The sequence below is a fragment of the Thunnus maccoyii genome, chromosome 18 (genome assembly GCF_910596095.1).
Source record: "Thunnus maccoyii chromosome 18, fThuMac1.1, whole genome shotgun sequence".
NCBI lineage: Eukaryota > Metazoa > Chordata > Actinopteri > Scombriformes > Scombridae > Thunnus > Thunnus maccoyii.
In genome coordinates this window covers 26,721,484-26,745,113 of record NC_056550.1, presented here as the reverse complement: position 1 = coordinate 26,745,113, position 23,630 = coordinate 26,721,484, and the positions used below count along the sequence as shown (strand labels likewise).

The following is a 23,630-nucleotide window of genomic DNA, read 5'->3' as shown; positions in this document are numbered from 1 at the left end:
GTGTCATTTTTGGACTTGAGCAAAACTTCAGTTTATCGAGCGGTGGTGTGGCGGCGGCTTCGAGCTGATTCACAACTTTCGGGGACGAAATGGCCACCAGAAAGCACTAAAACAGGTACGTTTTTGTACAACTCTTCTCCGCATAAGAAGGGAGACCTTTTAATTTCACAGGTTAGCCGTTGTTTTTTTAGCAGCTAATGAGATTGTGTTGGCTTGCTCTCTTCAGCATGACCCGAGTTTCATTGTCTTTTGGCCACAAGCTAACTTAGCTGTAACTTTCCTAACTGTCTAACGTGTCCTGAGAGAAGGTAACCTACCTAGAAACGCCACGTAAATGTGTTAATGTCGTCTTGATAATAAGCAAATTCATAACTACTAGCTTAAACAAATCACTTATCAACCATCCACTCACACAGTAGCGCTCTTTCAGTCTCATTTACAGTTAGTTTTTTTTTTGCTACTTCGTCTGTTGTCATCACCGTTTTCATCTTTTAAATTTGACATTTTATCCATAAAGTTGTTGCCTGGTGAATAATTTCTACGCCGAATTTACCTAAATACATTGTTAATTCATATAAACTCCTGCTTACATGTATTATGAGGTATTTAGGTTTGCGGACAGTAGCGCCAATTTAAAAATACAATATTTTGCAACGGAGTTTGGGACAATTTCCCTCCTCAGATTAGATAAAGGTTAGATAATCTGCACCAGAGCTACTAACAAGCCTCCTCGTGACATGCAAACTGGAAAATAGGAGAAAATATGCAGCATGAATTATGTAAATACGCATTTTACATTCTTTAGCTGCTGAAAAAGATCAGAGAAATCCACATTGAGGGGTTGGTGGGTGGGCGGAGGGTTAATTTGATGGAAATAAGCACAAAATACGGAAGTTGTGGAGAGCGAGTGTAGACATGTCTGATGTTTTCTTGTCAGTCTTCTGCTCTAATAATAATATCATGGGGTTTATGTCTGAGTGCCTTTCATAACTTTCCTGTTAGTCAGAGCATGTGTAGTTGCATGCAGCTTCTTTAAACAGCCTGCAGGTCCTTTTTTTTTTGCATTGATGAAACTTGAAACATTCATATTTGGGTCATAAATCCATTCAAGTGCATCAAAACAAAGTGCTGTTATCTTTTTCATCTAAATAATCTACTGTAAGTAGCAGCTAGTATGTTCATGGACATTAAGAAGAATATAAAAAGTAGAGCTGCAGCGATTAATCGATTAGTTTCAAACTATTAAATAAATCAGCAGCTGTTTTGATGATCCACTAATAGCTTGGAGTCAGTTTTTAAGGAAAAAAATGTCAAAAATCTCTGATTCCAGCTTCTTAAACGTGAATATTTTCTGGTTTCTTTAGTCCTTTATAACAACAAACTGGATATCTTTGGTTTGTGGACAAAACAAGACATATTTCACCATTTTCTGACAATTTATGGACCAAACAACTAATCGATTTAAATGAGGAAATCATCAACAGAGTAACTGATAATGAAAATAATCATTAGTTGCAGCCCTAATATAAATACACAGTAATTAACCAGAGCAAACAAGCACTCACTAAAGCAGTACAACAAACCCTTTCATGAATTTAATTTGATAAGTCAATATTTGTCATCTCTGTTGCAGGAATTGTGATCTATCAGATGGCTTTCCCTCTCCTTTGACACATTGTCTTAAAGTATTTCTTCACTTGTCATGACTCGGTGGCGGCGACTGCATTGTTAGGAAACATTTCTGACACTGTTGCGCAGGCTGTCAGACGTGTCACAGCAGGACAGTGGGTCATCTTCCCATGCAGGTTGACCTAAATACTCTGAAAAGCACACTGCTGCTTTAGTCTCCGACTGCGTATTTACATAAAAAAAAATCATAAAAACAATTAAAACAACAAGAAGGGGATTAGTGTCAGTGAGTTTGTAGCCACACCCGGATCATATAAATAGATACGAGATTCTTCATTTTAGAAATAGCAGCTAGACGTTTGCTTGGCTAAACGCCCGGCATTCACTTTAGTCTTTGGTAGGTTTTGGAGAGAGATTATAAACTATGGGATTAAACAGGGAGAAACAACCAGAGCCCCCTTTTTTTTTTTTTTTTAGAGGTTAAAAAAAAAAGTGTAGCTGCTAACGGCTGCTGCTCTGAGCGTTTTGACTGTGAGACGGTAGTGGTGGGTGTGAGTGAGCGAGCGAGCGCATACCTGCATAATTCTGTATCTCTGCATTTGCATTCACGTGTGTATAAATGCAGACGCTGTCGGTCATTGGTGGAGTTTTGTTGGGTGTGTTGTGGCCGTAACAGTAGATCACTGTTTTGGTTGAATGTTTTTTTTTGTGGGATCTGATCTAAATCAATTCAGGTTCATTCAAAGACTTTCTTTAAATAAACAAATCTATGATAAATCTATACAGCACAGTACACATTAGTCAGTTAAATGGCACATTTTATCTTAATCAGTTAATCATTTCAGTCGTATTTGCTGGTTGTAGCGTCTCAAATGTGAGGATTTGCTGCTTTTCTTTGCCGTTAGTGTGAGACAATATGGAAAAAAATGAAATATCACAATATTTTTGACCAAATACCTCGATATCGTGACAATATTGTAGTAAGATTTTTGATAAATAAACATCAGTAATGTGGATATAATGACTAAGTTTACAGTAACGCAGCTGTTAAAAGCAGGAAAATACAACACTTAGTCTCATATGAGGATATTGATATAATATCAATATATTGCTCAGCCCTAGCCCTGGAATATCTTAATGTTGACAAAACAGGCAATTTGAAGACGCCTCGTATTTTCACTACTTCTTGATTGTTCATAGACTAAACAAACTCAACCAGACAAGAAAATAATTGGCAGATCTTCAAATGTCTTGTTTTTGTTGGATCAACAATCCAAAAACCCAAATATGTTAAATTTACTATCATGTAGGAAACATAAAAGCTTCAAATCCTCACATTTGAGAAGCTGCAACCTGCAAATATTTAGCATTTTTCCTTAAAAAAAAGAAAGACTAAAACGATTATTTGCTTATTAAAATAGTTGCTGATTAATTTTTTGTCAGTTGATCAATCAATTAATCAACTTAAACTCGACTATAATCACAATAATCTTAACTTTAAGTAGTGATGAGAAGGTGAAACCACATCTTGTGAACCGTTGGCTGTTTTAAAAGCTGTTCATTACTGTACAGACGGCAAGTTTAAATGGTCCTATTTTGGATTTAAAGTTGAGACGCTACATCTATCATAGCGTAATGTACGATGCTCCTGGGCCACGTGACGGAGTAGTGTGTACTGTATGTGGCAGAAATGATGAGGCCCGTTTAGCGACTTCCTCTTCAGATGCTGTGAAGGAAGCGTGGCCGACCGCAGCAGGAGGCCAGGTTGTGTCACTTCTGTCAGCGCTGAGGAAGACGTAGCCATCTAAAGACTGAGGTGAACGTTATTTTCAACCGTCATACCGTATCTTATGTTATATATATATATATTTATATTGCCAAAGAATATTTTGTGGCCGTATATGAGTTACAGGTAGGGATTGATCAGATCAGCTGGATCGGTGTCAGGGTTCCTACTGACTGTAGAAGCTGTTTATTAGTTTGTTTGTTGGTTTGTTTGGTTCTTTTTTTACCAGAGCAAAACAGGCAGCAGAAGCCTCATTTCCTTCTGCTTTTTTATGTCACCTCACATCCTCGTGGTGCATCAGTGAGCCTTTAGATTCTACATTTGATTGACTTTTAATTTTGATATATTGACAAATAGCCCCTACTGGGTGTCATCATACCCAGTAGGGGTCCTATTGGGTGTCGGTCAGACTGAGGGCCGTGCAATATATCAAATTACTTTGATTAATTTCAATTTTTGTTTATTTCATGATGTGTAAAATGTGTAAATCTGTTAGAGGAGGGTTAGTGGGGTAACAGAGAGGCTGGTGTTGGTGTCAGCAGGTGACCTGATGTGTCTCTTATTGTTCTGCATCACAAAACTTTTGAAGAATCTGATGTGCAGGAAGTTACCTTTGCTTGAATGGTTTTTAAAGTGGGGAAGAAAAAAATAATTAATGGACTCCAAATTTGCAGCAACGTTATTAACCCCTCCTCCCCTTCATCATCTTCATCATCATCATCATCTCACATCATGCTCAGATTGATCTGGTTTATATGTTGGAGTATGAAGTTCTGCTCGATTATTTCACCGAAAACGATTCACTTTCACATGTCTGTAACAGGAAGACCTTTTAGGGTAGCGTCAAAGGAAATTAATCTCATCTTCAGTTTCATTATGTCTGCAGTGTAAACTGGGATTTCCAACGCTGTCTCCATTTTCTTATATCAGTTTCAAGTGAATTCAAGTCAGAGTTTGTGGGTATGATGATGCTATCAAATATGTTTTATGATTATAATTTGATTTAATGAGAATCTCTGTTTAACATCTTGTCTTGAAGGTGAAATGATGTTGTTGAAGTGATGTTTCAGATGCATTGCAGGAAATTTGGGGGTTTTTTTTCCAGTTCAAACCAGTTAGAGGTGCAAGATTAGTCGATTTATCGTATCAGTTGACAGGAAATTAATCAGTAACTATTTTCATAATTGAATAATGGGTTTTAGTTGTTTTTTAAGCAAGTGTACTGAAAAAGTTGCTGCTTCTAGCTTCTCTAATGTGATGATTTGATGCTTTTTGTTCGTCATACATGATAAAAACTGAATATCTTTGACTGTTGTTTGGACCAAATAAGGTATTTAAAGATGTAATCTTTGATTCTGAGGTATTATGACGTGACATTAACACTAAATGGCAGATCAATCGATAAAAATAGTTGCAGCCCCAAAACCTGTCAGAAGTACTTTGGCTTTTGAGTGAATTTTGTTGTACTGGTTTCAATGGTTTCTGTGTGTCCTGTTAAATCACTGTAGAGGTTCAGCTGCCAACTCTCCTAAACTTTTATGCAGTCGTGTCACCATGGTGACGCTAACACTGACGTTAAAGCTGTTGTTTTAAAACTAGATGAACTCTGCGTGTTGATGTTACTTTGTTCTGTGCTATCAGTTTTCCCATACACCGAGAGGCTTTAACATTAACACGCAGCCAAAATAACCAAACGTAGCGGAGCAGCAACATTATTTTAGTGATTTTTGATAAAAGACGTTAAGGTCACAGGAAAGAGTTTATTAAACTGACTGTACTTTACCTGCTGAGGCAGCCAAGAAGTGTATTCTGCAGTCAGCATAGTATAATAAATATACCGCTTTTGTATTGAGAGGAAGGTTTATGTTGTGTGATAGGTGGACCACACTGAGCAGCTGTTATCCAAAGTGTATTATGGTCAATATAAAGGTCAATATCAGTCTAATCTCTCTCTGCTGGCTACAGAAGTCAAGAGTCAAGCTTTAAGTGTTGTTGTGAAGTGACTGGCTGGTCGGTCAATAGGCAGCAGGCTGGTAGCAGTAGGAAGTGGTTTTCATGTTGCCACACATCCTCTGTCTGTCAAAGTGCCGTATAGTTTTTGTTGTGCAGGATGCAGTATTATTCTGTAGTCGTCTTATAGAGGCGGATCGATCATCCTAATGATTCTCAAAGATTCAGTTTATTGTAAAAATATATCACATTCTGCCCTCGATTTGATTCAGTTCAGTTTGATTCATTCAAGTTTTTCCACAAATGTAAATCAGGATAAGTACTTGTCATAATCAATAAGCCTACGATTTGGTTTTTCAATACAAAATATCAAAAAAGTCATGAAAAACTTTCCATTGATTTGCCAGAGTCCAAGATAACAAGCCAGTCAGTTCATAAAGACATAAAACAAAGCTGGAAGCAGAGGATTTCTGCTGTCACCTATTATTTTTCTTTCGATCAATCTAAACTTATTGAACCAACAATAAGCTGCAGCTATTGTTTATTTTAATTATCGTTTAATCTGCTGTTTTGATATTCAGTTTATTAACACTTGAGACAAAGAAAAGCACCATATTCCTCATGACTGAGAGGCATTTTTGCACAAATGACTTAAACGATTAATCAATTATCAAACTAGTTGACAAGTTTCAGTAATAATGTCACCAGTAAAAATGAGGTAAATAAAGAAACAGAGTGAAACGGATTCCTCTGGCCGTGATCTTTCCAAATAAATCTGTGAGCTTCTGCTGCCGTCTGGTTTCATGTTACGCCGTATCTTCAGTCATGTTTTGTTAAGTATTCTTCTCTCTTCGTGTGCATCAGGAGGTGGGAGGATGTCTGTGGAGGTGGACGTGTTGCTGCAGGAGGCGAAAGAAAGCATCGAGGCGGCCCAGAACTACCGCAGTGAACTCCAGCAGCGTCTGCATGGCCTCAACCAGGCCCGCAAACAGGTAGCCGTTCACACTTCTACATTTTTAAAATAGGCTAAACAAGCCCGGGTATAGCGCCACCGAAGCTCCTCCTCCTTCAGAGTCATCATTCTGGTTTCTTCCTCTTCTTCTTCTTTTGTGAAGGAAAAAAAAAAATGTCTCGTGTTTCTGAGATGTGATGGACTCTCTCCTCTCTGAATGCCATCTTTGTCTGTTGCAGTCACTTGTACAATCTCTCTATCAAACAAACTCAACCAGAGCAGGGCGACGTGAAGCGTGTTAGCCTCTGACACAATCCCAAGAGAGTATATTCTCTCTCTCTCTCTCTCTCTCTCTCTCTCTCTCTCTCTCTCTCGCTCTGCTATCTCTTCCTTCCTCCCGCTGTCTTGATTTACCCGTCCAGCTGCTCACAGTAAACAATGCTGCTATTTCCTGTTGCTACAGACGGACAGCGAGCCTTAGAGGAGAGATGAAGGAAGAGAAAGAGAGGAGGTCAAAACATCAGACTGGGACATGTTTGGATTCTTCAGTTATTACTGATAACACTAAAATCTAAAAGTTGGATTTTATTAGGTTTTGTTCTACATTTTTCAATATTATTACTGATGGGAGAAAGGGCACTTAGTTCACTATCTCGCTTTGAGGAATGTAAACATCAAGCTGAACTTCATGCTAACGCTAACATGAAGCTTTGCCTGAATAAGGCCTAAAATTGTCAAAATTATGATTTTAAAATGAAATAAATATCTGATCAAACAATTAATAAACAAGTCTCCAACTTTCAGTACTTTACAGTTTTTCACACTCTGGTCTGCAGACACATTTTGTTTAGCGCCAAAAAGTTATTGAGGTTCGATACCCAATTAGTCGACTTGATCGAGAGAAAAAAAATATTTTGATAATTGATTTTTTCATGTTTCGAATGATTAATAATAATCAGTGAATGACATCAATCAGTCTCAGTATCAGAACATGCCATTGATCAGTTTGATCCGGCAGCATGGCAGATACAGATGCAGAGGGCTAGGGTTAGGGTTAGGGGGTTAGGGGTTAAGGTTAGGGGTTAGGGGGTTAGGGTAGGGTTAGGGGTTAAGGTTAGGGGTAGGGTTAGAGGGTTAGAGTTAGGGGGTTAGGGTAGGGTTAGGGTTAGGGTAGGGTTAGGGTTAGGTTTAGGGGTTGAGGTTAGGGGGTTAGGGATAGGATAGGTTTAGGGGTTAGGGTTAGGTTTAGGGGTTAGGGTTAGGGGTTAAGGTTAGGGGTAGGGTTAGAGGGTTAGAGTTAGGGGGTTAGGGTAGGGTTAGGGTTAGGTTTAGGGGTTAGGGTTAGGGTAGGGTTAGGGTTAGGTTTAGGGGTTGAGGTTAGGGGTAGGGTTAGGGTTAGGATAGGTTTAGGGGTTAGGGTTAGGGGGTTAGGGATAGGATAGGTTTAGGGGTTAGGGTTAGGTTTAGGGGTTAAGGTTAGGGTTAGGGGTTAAGGTTAGGGGTAGGGTTAGAGGGTTAGAGTTAGGGGGTTAGAGGGTTAGAGTTAGGGGGTTAGGGTAGGGTTAGGGTAGGTTTAGGGGTTAGGGTTAGGTTCAGGGGTTAGGGTTAGGGGGTTAGGGTTAGGATAGGTTTAGGGGTTAGGGTTAGGGTTAGGGGGTTAGGGTTAGGATAGGTTTAAGGGTTAGGGTTAGGATAGGTTTAGGGGTTAGGGTTAGGTTTAGGGGTTAGGGTTAGGTTTAGGGGTTAGGGTTAGGGTTAGGGGTTAGGGTTAGGTTTAGGGGTTAGGGTTAGGGTTAGGGGTTAGGGTTAGGTTTAAGGGTTAGGGTTAGGATAGGTTTAGGGGTTAGGGTTAGGGGGTTAGGGTTATACAGATTATTGATTCGGCACTTTGGTTCAGAGTGAAATATCTCACCGTGGATATGACACAGGCATCATTGATAAGTTGCTTTGGACAAAACAAATACATGTTAATACCTCGAAAACTAATAGTTTAACTCCCATCAGCCGCAGCTCTACTTTGAGCTTCCTTCCTTCCCCTATAAATGTCTCACAGATCATCGACAGCAACCATCCAGTTAACGGTTGTACATCCAGGAGTGCTGACTCGGCTACAGTCGGACTTTTAGATTTAGCTTCAGATTATTTGTCTGTCGTGCAAAAAGTTTCTTCAGCTCTGAATAATAATAAGGAAGTTCAGAAATAGACATCTGCTCATACAAATTAAATTCTGTTTTCAGCACTGTCACTGATAGAAACCAGGCATGAAGGCTCATACTGCAGTTCCCAGAACCACAGACTCAAGTCAATGAAAAATGTTTTCTTATAATCTATCTGAAAGGAATTTTTTAATGTGGATAATACTGTAGAGTGCATTGCGGATACTAGCAAGGGTATCATTTGTAACATTTCTCGAATACCCGCGGACCCCAGGACCACATTTTGGGAACCGCTGCTTAAACCGCTGATTGCTTGCAGTGCAAACCTGAACCAGTCTAAGCCCCCAGTTTCCATGGTGGTGGTGAAATCTGCTCTGGACATGTTTGCTTACACACAGTGAGCACGGAAAAAATAAGTGATATGAGCTATAATGTGAAAAGCAGCAATTCCCTAAGAGTAAAGATCCAAAGGGGAAAAGAGAAAGTATTGGTCCTCTCTCCCTTTCAGCTACATTTACTGCTGAGTCATCATCAGATAAGTCAAACTCCAACAGAAGCACATATGAACTTTAGATTATAAACTAACCTAAAGTCTGTCAAACTGATACCCATCAATGTCATTTCCAGTCCACTTGAAAGCTGTGATGGGGGTTGATAGGAGCAGTTAAATTGACATTTTTCATTACAATTGAGGAACTTTAGAGTGTAAGAGTGGTTATTCTTGTAAGTCAACTTAAAACAACCTGTACAGCTGCATCAATCACACCATTTTTTGTGTAGAATGTACAAAATGTCCCTCTGAAATGTAATGGTGTAGAAATATAAAGGAGTATAGTGTGGTGGAAAGAAGAATTATTTATTTATTCTGTTATTTATATCCTGTTCTGATGTCGGATGTTAAACATGGTGAACATATATAAAACTGCTGCCTGCAAGTCAAAAGTCAGGGCTTCAGTCTGTGCTGAACGCTCCATTTGCAAAATTACTTCTACTTCCTCCGTCTGTTTTGTAGCCTTTGTTGCTAACATTGTTGTTCACTCTCATATTTCGGAACTGATTTGGGCTCCAACATGTACAGATGGATTTGAGAAGTTTATATTTTGAGTAAAAAACAAGAAAAAGAAGTCTCCTAAGATGCCGTTTCCTGAAGCTAACCAATCAGAACAGAGTGGGCTCATCAGGAGGCAGGTCTTAAAGAGACAGGAGCTAAAACGGCCTGTTTCAGACAGAGGCTGAACTGAGGGGCTGCATAAAGGACCAGTAGAAGATAAATAAGGAGTTTTTAACTGTAAATCATGCAAAGATATTCCAGTAGAGCCCCAGAATATAAATATAGAGCTGGAAATGTGCAGAATATGTCCTCTTTAAGGGGCCAGTGTACTCTGTCAGAAGTGTTTGTCAGATGATTGACAAGCTTTAGAAACCTCTGATTAGCGACGACTGTGTACAGACATTTCAGTAACTTTCAGAAACCGACGAGCCGACGTTCACGCCCCTTCACGCCGTCATTGGTCAGCTGCTCAGAGGTGAGGAAGGAGTCGGTGTTTGAACTTTTCTCTCTCTCTCTCTCTTCTTTTCATTCTTGACACGACTCTTCACACTTTCCATGTCAACAACACAGTGTAACTCTGTGACTTCCAGGAGAAACTATATGTGTTTTTAACTGGAAGTCATGCAACGATATTCCAGTAGAGTCCCAGAATATAAACATACATCTGGAAATGTGGATGATACGTCCCCTTTAAGTAAGGTCTCACCTACAAAATCATAGAGAATACAGCTCCTGGTTACTTCACTGTTTCAGTCTTATTAGGGATTATCATAATTATGCAACAAGAGGTAGTTTAATTAATGTTGTTCTTATTAGTTTCAAGAGCTCCTTAGGCAAAAAAACACATTTATACATGCTGCAGTTCTCCAGGATCTCTGAAGCGACAGCAAACTGAGAGGAGTTTGAAAGGTTTGGTAAAGGAATGGTTGCCAAATAGTCATAAGTCTGTTTTGTTTGTTCTCATAAGTTTGTTTTGCTTGTTTGCATAACTCAGTCGCTCTGTTTGTTTTATTTTACATGTGTTTAACCTGTCTCGCTTGAGTTGAAGATCTGCATTTTACCCACTTTGCACGATGGAAATATAAGCTCAGAGCTGCTCTCTGAAACTGAAAACATGATGGCTGTTATTAGTCTTTGAAGCCGTTTCTATATAAACCACAGTAACCATTGTCTTCATGATGAAGGAACATGTCACTCAGTGCAGCGACGTGGCTCACTGATGTGTTTTTAATAGGTTTTGGACAACAACAGAGGTCTACGGCACAGAGGAATGAGATATATCAGTCTTTAGATACACACACACACAATACTTGTTAGTAGATCAGTTCATCGTTGGTTTGGCTCTCAGCAGCTCTTTTCCATAAAAATGTCTAATCAAAATAACATCTTTATTTGAATTCTTGTTAAGAGGAAATACAATTTAGGAGATAAAATCAAGGAAAGGAAATCCAGAGTAAATAAACCAAACTAAAACTTTCATTCTTAGTTCATAGTTTTTGTTTGGAAATGTTAAAAATGTTCATAAAAATGCTGTGACACATACGTAAATTTTATGTGTATTAGACACCCTCCGCCCCATCCCAGCTGTTCTATCGTACATTATCCTGGATCAAGTATGCGGTGGGGTTTGTTTTCCATAACCTCCTTCTTTCCCACAGAAGAGATGGATCACCAGCAGAGGATAGAAATCCAGGAAACATCACTAACACACACACACACACACACACACACACACATAGAGACAAAGAGACCCAGTGAGTAATAAGAGAGGAGATACCAGAACGTGTTTGAAATCTCAGACAATACTATCACCGCTGCATCTCGTCTTGGTTAAGAGTAGGAGTCCAAACATTTAGGAAAACTATTTCTGTCCCGCCTAAACGTCATATCAGCTCCTCCAGTGCAAGACAAATAGTATGACGATATTTTTAGTGTTACTATTATTTTACCAGCCACCAAAATATTGATCATTGCTTGTCTGTTTCGTGCTGATAGTCGTCAGGAAATGATGCGTTGTCTCCAGTGGAAAATGTCCTGTGTTAGCTCAACTCACACACACACACACACACACACACACACACACACACACAAGGTTCAGTGTGTATTCTGGCAAAACCCCAGTGTGTTTTCCATTCTCACAGTCAAACTGTCCCGGTTTTTATCAGCGCAGCAGTTGTCAATCAGCCTTCTGTTTCCTGCTATCTCTCTTGTCTATCGTGCCCTCTGTATGCTCATTGTGTAGGCATATAAATGTGTGTGTGTGTGTGTGTGTGTGTATGTGTATGAAAGTGTGTTTTGTAAAGAGGAACTGAAACATGACCATTACCGCTGGTGACAAGCCAGTAAGCTTCCTGACAAGCTACTGTGTGTCGTAGGCGCAGTAGTAGGTGAAGTTATGATGTGTTTTTGTCTGTATGTCCGCTGGCTGTCACCACAATCTGATTAATATTCTTTGTTTCTTTGTCTTACTTCATCTCGAGAGATAATCATGTTCTCAGTTCAGGAACTACTGTAGAGTCTTGATCTTTTTTAGCTGATATTTGTTTCTGTTTTGGGACATTGGCGCCATTTAAAAGTACGTGGAATTAGCAGTTATCACTTCCTGTTTTCAGTGTACCAATAGAAGTACAGACAACTATCACTGGATTACTTTGAGACTGTAGAAAACTTACATATGTGATGTTATTCAGGCAAGAGTTGTGTCTTTATTTTCTGTGATTTCTAAGCAGATTTATGGACGTTTGTTTGTGATGCTCATCAGAGATGATGATGATGATGGTGGAAACCGTCACACTAAATCTCAAAATACTGTGTGTGCTTTATGTCTGGATTCAAATTTGACTGAGTTATGTTCAGAGTCATGTTGACAGCTGATTATTCTAATAACCGATTAATTGTTTTAAGTAATTTTTCAAGAAGAAAAAGTCAAAATTCTCCAGTTCCAGCCTCTCAAATGAATATAACATCATATATGAATAAAGATGTTCTTGTTTCTCTACTCTTCACTGATTAGTTAACTGAATATCTTTGGATCGTGGGCTGAAGACATATGAGGTTTGATCACATTGGGCTTTTATAAACATTGATCAACATTTTTCACCATTTTCTGTCATTTTATAGACTAAATGACAAATCGAGTGATCGAAAATGAAAATAATCGTTACGTTTTTTTGGAAATCTGAGGACATGTCACATATATTTACCTTCTAAAAAATTATTTTTATTGTTGGATTTTTTCTAAATGCTGAAAACGTCCAAATATAAAAGCTGTGATAATATTGTGTCAGTGTGTGTTTTCTGCCCTGCAGCTCCACACATGTCTTTGAGTGTTTGTAAACAGGAAACCAGTCCAGACCGAGTGTCATGACAGTCTGTCAAGTAGTTGTCAAAACCTCTTAACATTTCCCTCCACAGACACTCTGATAGTTTCAGAAAAAAACTGTGATAATCGTTTTTATAGATTAATAGGTTGTTCTGTTAAATGTCGGCTGTGAAGGTTTGAAACTGTAAATGTGAAGCAGGATGATACTTAATAACAACAAACGCTTTTTGAGTTTTCTGGGATAAAAGTGAAGACATTAAGTGCAGTTACCGTGTCTTTTAACAAGCTAAAAGGACACTGTGGTGATTGTTGTCAGTCTCACATCCTCACCTCTTTCTTACCTTCTTCCTCCTCCTGTGTGTGTGTGTGTGTGTGTGTGTGTGTGTGTGTGTGTCGTTCAGGTGCGGGGCAGCTCGGGTCAGGCCCGCGAGGCCCTGCGGAGGCACTTCGCGGAGCTGCAGACGGCAGCCAGTCGGTTGCTGACGGAGCGACTGACCGCCCTGCTGGCCGAGGTGGACGCCATCGAGGCCGACAGCGTCAAACCGCTGGATGACTGCCAGAGCCTCATCGAGCATGGGGTGGGCCAGGCCGACGAGCTGCTGAGAGAGGGTGGGTCTCAGAAATACAACGCTTACATCTGCTGTCGGACAACATCTGCAAAATGTGTTTTTTTTTTAAATTTCCAGGAAGGAAAGAAATGATTTTTCTACTCGTTAGAAACAGCTTTTTCTATTGTTATGTGATGCTTAAATACAGATCTGTAGGTTTTCGACTGCTGGTCAGACAGAACAAGACATTTGTAAATGTCACAGTGGAAAATTCCCCAACATTCTGACTTTTTTTTTTGTCTGAAAACTCTTTCATGGAAGTGTTAAATATAGCCTCTCTCTGTCTCTCCAGGGGAAGCAGCTCTGCGTTGTGGTCTCGGGGAGAAAGAGGACAAACTGGGTAGTTTCACAAAGAAAGCCATGCACATCCAACTGGATAGGTAAGACAGATGCTAACTGCACCTGTAACTGTCCTGCACAGTAATTCATGATGTTTTATATTCACAGTGTGCAGTTATTCCTCTCTATTCATGTCTCTTCTAACCGAGTCCATGTGTTTTTTCCAGTCTACCAGAGGTACCAGCGTTGGTGGATGTCCCGTGTGTTTCAGCCCAGCTGGACGACTCCCTGCTGGGGCTGCTGAGGGAGCGAGTGTCCCGCCACGGCTCCGTCTCCTCCCACCCGCCCGTCCAGATAGAAGAGCTGCAGGAGAGACCGGGCAGCATCCTGGTCCGCTGGTGTAAGGTCAGCAAGGGAAGGGGCACAAACATGGAGAGAATACTCACACACACACACACATAACGAACATGTCGATGTACGAGCGAAGTGCTTTAACGTGTTATATGTCTGCATCAGGTGGACGAGGACTTCGCTGCCGCCGATTATCGGCTGCAGTACCGGAAATCTGGCAGCGGAGGGAACCAGTACGAGGACGCCTACATCGGTCGGGACTGTGAGTTCCTGGTTCTCCACCTGGACCCTCACACCGATTATTTGTTCAGGGTGTGCGCCCGCGGGGAGGGTCGCACCGAGTGGAGCCCCTGGAGCATCCCACAGACGGGATACACAACGCTGGCGCCGCACGGTAGGAGAAGCTGCTGTTTCTGACCCATGCGGGGTGCTGCAGGGTTTAAAATATTATGGTATTATAGTTTAAATGTGTTTTCAATGGTGTGAACACCACAAACCAAATTCCCTTTGTCTCTGTTATATTGGTGTGAAGGCAGAAATCTCAGAGGTAAATATCTAAAACCTGGACAAAAAAACCCCCGAAATATCTGCATGTTTGGATACGACAGGAGGCAAATAAACACAGACAAATGTAGACTTATGTTTTATAAACTTTAAACTGAAGGGCAACACACACTGGCAGCTCATGATGTGTGTCAAAATGCCTGCAGCCATTATTTCCCTATGTAAGCTCACACATCGGCGGCGTTTTGAACGTGTCATGGGTTGATGCGAGTCAACGTGTCAGGATCGTCCACTGTCACTGTTACTCAGTGTCGTCGTGTGTCAGTGCTCCAGAAAAGCAGCATTTTTTTCCTTCATTAGAGACGGTAGAGAGAGCTAACAGGACATGAGGGGAGCGATTACATGATGCGTGTCTTAAACCCCTCGGCAACCGAGACGCCCAAAAGTTTTATCGCATTTGCAGCCGGGACATCCCATCAGCTGTACCACAGCTACTTCTGTGTGTGTGTGTGCAGACGGCGTCAGATGATGCGTGTCAAATGATGTGGCTCTCTGTGACGCACGCTCGCATGGGTGAAGTTAAATGTCCGTCATGCTTTTCTCTCAGCACATGTTCGCGAGCGGACAGATGTGCAAATCCAGCGGACACACCCAGAATCCAGCAGATCTAGTATCAACATTCACAGTGATTCACAGAGGGATTCAGACGATCCAAATAATATCTTTCCCTCCCTGAAACTACATTTGTTTATGAGCTGTGTGTGTGTGTGTTCTCTCATCATCTAGAGTGGTGTCCGGGCACTGAGGGTTACATCCTGAGCAGCAGGAGAAACATCGCGCTGCGCAATGACTCCTCCCAATCACGCTGCCCCGTCCTCTACTCCAACGCACCCACCTACTTCTGTGGACAGACACTGACCTTCAAGTAAGTGCACACACACACACAGTAAATCCACACGGAGCCCATTCAGATACATGTAGATTTATTTGTGCATTTCAAGTGGCAAATCAGATGAATTAATCACCGTTACATACACATTTTTGATAGCTGTAGTTTGTAATCTATACATAAAACGGTGTTTTTGTGTGTGTAGGATCTCGGCGGCGGGTCAGATGGATCGCAAGGACGCTCTGGGCGTTTGCGTGGACAACGGGAGCGGGAAGGAGTCGCTTCAGAGAGACCAGGCTGTCTGCATTTCCACCAACGGTACGCTGACACAGAGAGAGGCTGAGGCTGATCGCTCTAACTCTTATTAGGGACCGAGCCCAAAATGCAGAGGATTACTGTAAAACAATAGGGTCCTCGCCCATAGGAATGTCGTGGAGAGATCAAACCAAAACTCAATTATTCGTCTCATTAAGACCTACAAATCATACGCTGACACCCCTGACCTAAATCCAACAGGAAGTCTGCAATTAGCCTTTCAAAATAAGACTTCGCCCCAATTTTGGCCCCCGAACAAACGCTATCTCCTCTGAGGGCGTTACTGGTATCGGCTTCAAACTTTAATAGGTGACTTATGACATTACGCTGAAAAAAAATTGTTAAAAACTTTGTAATAACTCGAACGGTTTGGATTTTATAAGCCCTGAAAGTTGCAGTGCCACATCACACCTTACAATGTAAACCAATGGGGAGGCATGAACTTTGTGTCAAACAGAGGCTACTGATGTCTAAACTATAAGTCTGACCACTTTCAAACCTGTATCAATGGATTCGCCACGAAATTTCCTACTAAAATATGATTTTTAATGTAAGATTTGGCCAAAGTCATGGGATTTATGAGGATATTTCGCAAGAAGTGTACTCTAAAATCCTCCTCTCCAACTGCTCCTGGTGATGTCACTCCCTCAGTGCTGTGAAACATTCCGCAATACACACTCATTATAAAATCACAGGAGGAGCAAGAAAAGACTTTAAAACTCACACTCTAATATCTCAAAAACAATAAAAGATAGAAAAAACATGTAAATTCAAGATTTGTAGGTCAAAGTCTTGTGACTCATTTAAAGTTCAAATGAAGTTTGTATCTAAAACTATGTGGAAGCAGTAGATGTTCAAAAAGATGTGGGTTTGCTCACACTCTCCATTCAAATATATAAGTATTTTTCTGTCCAGCTGCAGTTACTTATTGTCTCTACACACCTGACAGTACACATGTCAATCAATTGACCAGGTCATGTGGGTTAAAAGTCTTTTTTTCTAAAAATAGACTTAATGAAAATTAGGAAAATAATTTGTTTTACACACAAACTCATCAAGAGTTTTCAATTTACTAATTGAAATTCAAGTGAATGGGCCCAAAGCTTACATAATTTTGATGACACAGGTGTGAGCAAGACAGACATGTCTCACCCTGCAGAAAATTCTCATCCTGTCAATCAAACTTTCAAAATAAAAGCACACCACACTTGTAAGAATTATCCCTCATTTTTAAAAAGCAAAATAATCTGATCTCAACAGGCCAGAGTGCGAGGTCCCGACCAACGCTGCTTGCAGCTTTAATTCAGATTTAATATTGATTAAATGAGTATTTCCTCTAACATTGGTGCTGAAGTGCTGTTACAGTAGTTTATAGATTGTTTTTTTTTTTTGCTCAGGTGCTGTTTTTGTCAACGGCAAAGAGATGACCAACCAGCTGCCCGCCATCACTGTGGGCTCCGCCGTGACCTTTGACATGGAAGTGGTCAACCTGTTCCCCATCAGCAACAACAACCTGAGCGAGGGGGGCAACTTCAAGCTGAGGGTGACCATTGGCTCAGGGAACCGGGAGGTGGTGTTTGATTGGCTGGTGGACCAGGCGGTGGACTGCCTCTCCTTCGGCTGCTCTTTCGTCCACTCCGGCTGGAAAGTGCTTGTGTTTTAAGGGCTCCGTCACTTTTTATTTTATTTTATTTTTTTTTTAAAAGAGGAAGTCAAAAATGAATCCTCCAATGTGCTGGAGTTTAGGAACCCTCTCACAGGCTCAGTTACATCCAGTTTAAACGTTTCTCTTCTGTTGCTTTTCCTCTCACACCTGAGACACGAACAAGGGCGGCTGTAAAATCTGGAATCAAAGGAAATCAATCTTTAAAGTGACAGACTTCCAGAGTTATCTTTCCACATCAGCAGCTGCATGCAGCCTGGAAAACTGGGAACTCTGTCAGGAGTTTTCCATACATGGAAAATGACAATATTGACCAACACGTCCAGGAAAACAGTCGGCCGGCTGAAGCAGACCTGTGAACTTCTGCTGGGATGCTCAAATAGAAGTGAAACTTTGTCAAATACATAATTTAAGAGTCATGAAGATGAATCCTCGTCTGTCCTGCGGCTACAAAATAAATTTCCTCTGGAGTGCGTTTTCACAAACTGTAGGATTATAACTTCATCCTTCATTTATTTTTAGAGACTAGTTCAAACTGTAGCTCCTGCTTCTCCAGAGGGAATATTCTTTGTAGCCGCAGAATAGATTATGAAGATTACAGACAAGTAGGGCTACAACTAACGATTATTTTCATTATTTTCTGGTTTAATCAAGTCAACGCTTTGTCTACAAAACATTAGGAAAACTGTGAAACATGCACATTAAGATTACCCACAGCCCAAGGTTATGTTGTCAGATGTTGTTGTCAAAACTCAAAGATAATTCAATTCACTATAATGTCAAGACAAGTAAAAGCAGTAGAATCGCTAATTTAAAAAGCTAAAATCATTAAATGTTTGGTGTTTTAGCTTGAAAACAGACTTCAACAATAAAATAATGGATAATAAATTGCCAGTGAATTTTCTGTCAGTCGACTATTTGCTTAGTCGTCTAATCGTTGCAGCTCTACAGACAAGTTTTGATGAACGCTTTGCTGCATTTATAAATGACCGGAGCTTTAGTTCTGCTTATTTATACAAAACAGCTGCTTGTTTCTTTGGCAGCGGAGGCACAGATTCACTGCGATTACATGCTCGCACAGTAAATAACCGGGTTACTGTCGGCGTTCTGCAAATAATCTGAATTTGTCACAAATAGACGACAAAATCGGTTTCTACATTCACGGTAGAGAATCAGAGCGATTTCTCCTGGAGAAAGGTGATAATTTCTCAGACATGCATCACTGATTGTCCTCAGACAGAGAAACTGTGACAGTAGAGCAGCTGAATGAAATATTCTTGTATTTAAAATAATTGAACTCAAAACTGAAACTAACACAAAGTCGCCTCTAAAAGTGTAAATAATGTTTTCAGCTGCTGAAATGTTCACATTTATCATCAGCTACAAGTTTCTCACATTAATAAAATACACTTAAAATCCATTGTCTTAAAATACTTAAAAGATTTTCACCCCGCTGCGTGCACACGACCACGTTCAGACGGACAACAGCACTGTGTGAGATAGTAAACGCCGACGTTGGCCAATCAAAAAAACATGTATTTCTACAGTTCACCTCGCAATTGTTACTACGTGAGATAAAATGATTTTCCTCAGTATTATAAACCTCTGTGAAGTGTTTTAACGTCTGTTACTCAAACCGCACTTTGTGGGTCGTATTTTATCGTCTCACCTGTACCTGATACGTCGCTCCCACGCCATCCGACGCACCTCCTTGTGTTTTTTGTTTTTTTTGAGCGCAGGGACTCCACACGTCGTACAGTTTCCTACATGATCTGATTTCTCTGAGTAACCTTGTTTCTTGTGTGCATGTAAACATACTGACTGCTTCTCTGGATGGAAATCTGATTGATCCCGATGATTCCAGACTCTTTTTTTTTTTTTTTTACCCAGCAGTGATCCAGATCTTCTTCAGTCTTCAGGGAGCCACGTTGGAGGAGTGATATCTGTTTTTTTTGAAAAGTTATCTCATCACATTTTTCTGGCTTCTAGTTTGTTTTTGTTTCAGTTTGATTCCCGGGCCTTCTTACAAGGTTGTCCATTGTTTACAGCTTTGTGGTTTTCTCCTTGGCACATCCCTCACTGCGGGGAAAGAGTTGATCTATGCATCGTCTTAATTTAGCTGCATTAATAGTTTGACACCTCATAGATGTAAAACACAGCCTGTCTGGACACACACTCCGTTCCCAGGAGGCTGCAAAGAGGACAGATGTTAAATTTTTTTGCTTTTTAAGGGTTTGTTGTTTTGTTGTTTTTGTTGTTTTTGTCAGAAGCAGGAAAGCAAAGTCAGACACTTTACAATCTGCCGCTGCCTCTTTTAAAGGGTTTAACTGCTAAACCTGCTGGACTTTTTTTGTTTTTCATTTAAACAAAAACTCGTCACTGTGAAAGTCGCACCTCCTTTTTGTATTGTTTTTTTTTTTTTGCCTCTTAAACTAGTTCATCATTTAAAGGGTCAGTTCACAAAAAAACAAAACAAAACAAACACAAACCGCCCCGAGTGTTATCTGTCCGTCATTTTGCAGAGACAAATCAGCTAAATCTCAGCCTGATACAGGAAACCCTCCTACAAACTCAATACGGCACCAAATGTGGATTCATCCGCCACTGAAAACAGTCCCCAACAAATGCACTATTTCCTCCTGGTTGTTTGTTTTCAAAACTAAAGCGCACTGTTTAAGGAAATTCCTTGCAGCTTCACACTTTAATAAGTATTGACCCTCCTGATCTCTAAGCCAATCAGAAGCTGTTTGGAAAAAGCAGAGACTGACAAAAAAATCAGGAATTTTTGCAGGTTTCGAACCTGAAAACATCCCAGCAGGCTCAGTGGAACAAGATCTGTGCTGCTTGTTGCAATCAAAAACCGAAAAGCAAAGTTTCTGCACATGTAAAGACGTCCAGAGACTCATCTGTGAACAGTTTCATCATGAAAGACTTTTCTGCAGAAGAGCAGCTTTTAATAATCTTAAACTTTTTTTTTAATTATTATTATTATTATTATTACTTTCAGCCCATTAGGATTGTGTGACTTAATTATTTTGTTTTCTCAACATAACAAAAGTGTTTTCTTGTGACTGTGACTTATGGTGCCAATTTTATTTTTAAGATTGTAATCCAGACATAATAATAACAACTTTTTTTTTATCCTGAGATAACGACACGTCTTTAGATAATGTGAAAACTGAATCATTATCTTGGGATAAGACACTAACAAAGTAAATATGAGCACCATTAAATTTTAGATGATTTAATCCGAGATAACTAAAAAAAAACAACCTGCTGAATAAGCACAGCTCAGAAGATGAAAACAATTGATCAGCCGTTGAAAACGTACGTGAACTGTTACCTTTAAGAAAGACACGTTGCTCTTATGTTTTAACTAGAAATAATCTGAGCTACAGAGGATGAACTGTCACCTTTAAAATAATCCTTTTTCAAGCTGTTACAGCTGTTGAATCATCAACTTTTTTTTTTTTTTTAGCTTTTTTTTGCAAAGACAATCCTAACAGATTTTGACGAAGTGGGAGGTTGAGCGCGTGACACCGAGCTCGTCAGCTCCGGATACGAGTGATGTTATTGATTAATCTGCTCCGACAGCCTGAATTATTACTGTATGTGGCTGCTGTTATATAAGGGGATCCGTGTAAAGACGTGACTGTCTGTGTTAAGTGTTGATACAAAACATGTTTGACGTGTAAACAGCAGAAAAACAAGGTAAAACAAAGGACTGAGAGCTTCAGTTATTAGTTTAACGTCATTGTTAAATGAAAAGTTCAGTTTAAGGTGGTTTAATTGGCATTATAACAATTATTTTCATTATAAGCAATTATTTTTTTGATTAGTTGATTAATCATTTGGCCTATAAAATGTCAGAAATTGGTGAAATATTCTCCAGTTTCCAGCATAAAGCCTCATTTTAAAAGCATCTTGTTTTAATAATAGTTTTGGGAAATATTTGTTTTCATGCTGAGAGTTGGAAGATTTAATTTAAAATAAAAAAAAAGGAAAAAAAATCTATCAGTGTTTCTAACTCTGGTACATCATGGCGTCCCGTTACGGTTTTCCACAATATTTATGTTACTTTGATGAATATATTTGTCTCCTGTCAGTTGTATTTCTTTTTTATTTGAAGTATGTTGTTAAGACTGAAAGGCCTCTTGTCAGTTATTTGAAGTCTTGCTTTCATCTACATCTGGCAAACTTCATGTCATTAAGTCACACTTTGGCTTTTCTCATTTTAAAGTCTAAACAAAAGAAAGTCTCGTGTTCAATCTTTCCACTGTGTTGATATTAAAGTTTATTCATGTGCAGATTTGACACGAGCATAAACATCAGTCGATGTTTGTTCTGCTCACAGGAAGCGTCCGCGCCGCTGACTTGTTTTTTTTTATTTTTAAAAATACAGTAGAAAGTTTTGAGCCATTTCAGGAAACCAACACCTCGTCTTCTGCTCTCAGGTGGCCACAGATTTTTTTGATCAATGAGTCAGTCCGGCTTTTGTTTCGTCCTTCAGAGATGTTTCCTTGTTTTTCTGCTGATCTGAGGTCAGTGTTTTTGTCTCTGAGGAGGACAGTGGGACCGTGAACGGGTCCAGCTGATGGTACAAATGAACATAAACTCACTGTATCTTCTTACTAACTTGAAGGAGGGAAAACTGGTGACTGACCACATTTAAAAAAAAATAAAAAAAACTTTCAAAGCGTTTGGCAGTGAGCAGAGTGACATCTGCTGGTCAAACCTTTGTGTTGAATTTGTTCTGACTGCTGTCATCCTTGATATTTTGTTCAATAAAGGTCATGTTATATAAATTAATCACTTTGATGCAGTGAGTGTGGACTTGATTTTTGCAGAATTACTCTACAAGTATGAAACAAATTTAAAATCAGTTGGACCAGGGGCAAAAATGAGCTTTCTTCAACTTTCTATGCTTTGTGTATGTATTAGTTTATTGTCTTACAAATTTATTAAGTAAAGCACGAAATAATGTGAAATAACAGGTACTAAATAAAGATCCTGCACACTCACTCAGGAGTTTTTCACTTTTTCTCAGGTTGAAGTGGGGCAGAGATACTAAAAAAAAACAACATATTCTATGACAAATTATTCATAAACAGCCTCTTTTTTATGGTTTTCTAGAACTGTTTTTTTTAAAAAAATGCTCTGGCCTACACATTGAAATCTTAAAAATCAATTTTCAATATGATTAATGTTTTTAGTTTTACACCCAGTTAAAGAAATAGAGATCTGTAAACCACTGGAGGAAAACCAGCAGGATGCTTTTATGATCAAATAACTTTCAAAAATGACGAGTAGACAAATGTATATTACAGTCATGCCAATTAATCCCTTTTAATTTTAAATTTCTTTACCTTAATAGATCAATGATCAAAATAAACCTTTTATAATAAACAGAGGTTTTGCAGTGTGGCCGCACTGAACTCATGATTTTACATTGAAAACAAACACTAACTCGTTACAGCGAGACGCCGTTCGTGGTGGAATTACGTGACTTTGTTGAATCAAGGCATTGATACAAACTACATGGTGATAACTCAGCTTTAAAGAGGTCGACAGTGTGTTGAGTAGCTTGATTAATGCATAATATCGCCGGAGAGAATTTAATAAGTCAGCAGCTTAATAAAACAAAACGTTACTGAAAGAAAGAAAGAGACCATGTGGTCGACAACAGTACAAAATTGTTCTTTTAATAGAAAACCATTCTGACTCAACTCAAAAGTTCACAACGTCAAGCTGGTTTTACATTATTGTTTGAAGAAAAGTCTTGTTTTCTTGACATGGCTCCTCCCATCTTGTGCAAAATGCTGCTGGTCTCGTGAACGGACAAAAAAAAAAAACCCTTTAAAAATCTACAGAAGGCTCCATCCAAACCAAAAAGTGCTCTGCACGTCACTCAGAACTGTCACATATATGAACCCAAACAGCGAACCAGACCTCTGCGTGCTGGATTTGTCACCGTCAGATCTCTGATTGATGTAAAGCTTTTTTTTTTTTTTTTTTATAAAGAGCGGGGCTATAAAACGAGAAGTTCCTATCAAACCTCGAAATATGATCAGTTCCCATGTCAGTCCCGACAGCTGGCTACATCTGCAGGCTCGTACTGCATATCATCTGTTAAATATGGAGCAGTAAAACTTCAACTTTAATGCAGCATCAGCGT

At 39.6% G+C, this 23,630-nt stretch overlaps 1 protein-coding gene across 2 annotated transcripts; it reads left to right on the top strand.

Moving 5' to 3' along the window:
• On the top strand, window positions 1–22,264 carry crlf3 (cytokine receptor-like factor 3). 2 transcript variants are annotated; one of them, XM_042393330.1, is made up of 10 exons: window positions 1–115; window positions 3,318–3,445; window positions 6,230–6,357; window positions 13,248–13,455; window positions 13,747–13,834; window positions 13,961–14,138; window positions 14,250–14,478; window positions 15,375–15,513; window positions 15,683–15,795; window positions 17,190–22,264. In XM_042393330.1, exons 3-10 carry the CDS (start codon window positions 6,241–6,243, stop codon window positions 17,453–17,455), a joined length of 1,338 nt encoding a protein of 445 aa, XP_042249264.1. In that variant the 5' UTR covers window positions 1–115; window positions 3,318–3,445; window positions 6,230–6,240; the 3' UTR covers window positions 17,456–22,264. The 2 variants fall into 2 exon arrangements, with proteins under 2 accessions (XP_042249264.1, XP_042249263.1); XM_042393329.1 differs by lacking the exon at window positions 3,318–3,445.
• Window positions 22,265–23,630: the final 1,366 nt, after the last annotated feature.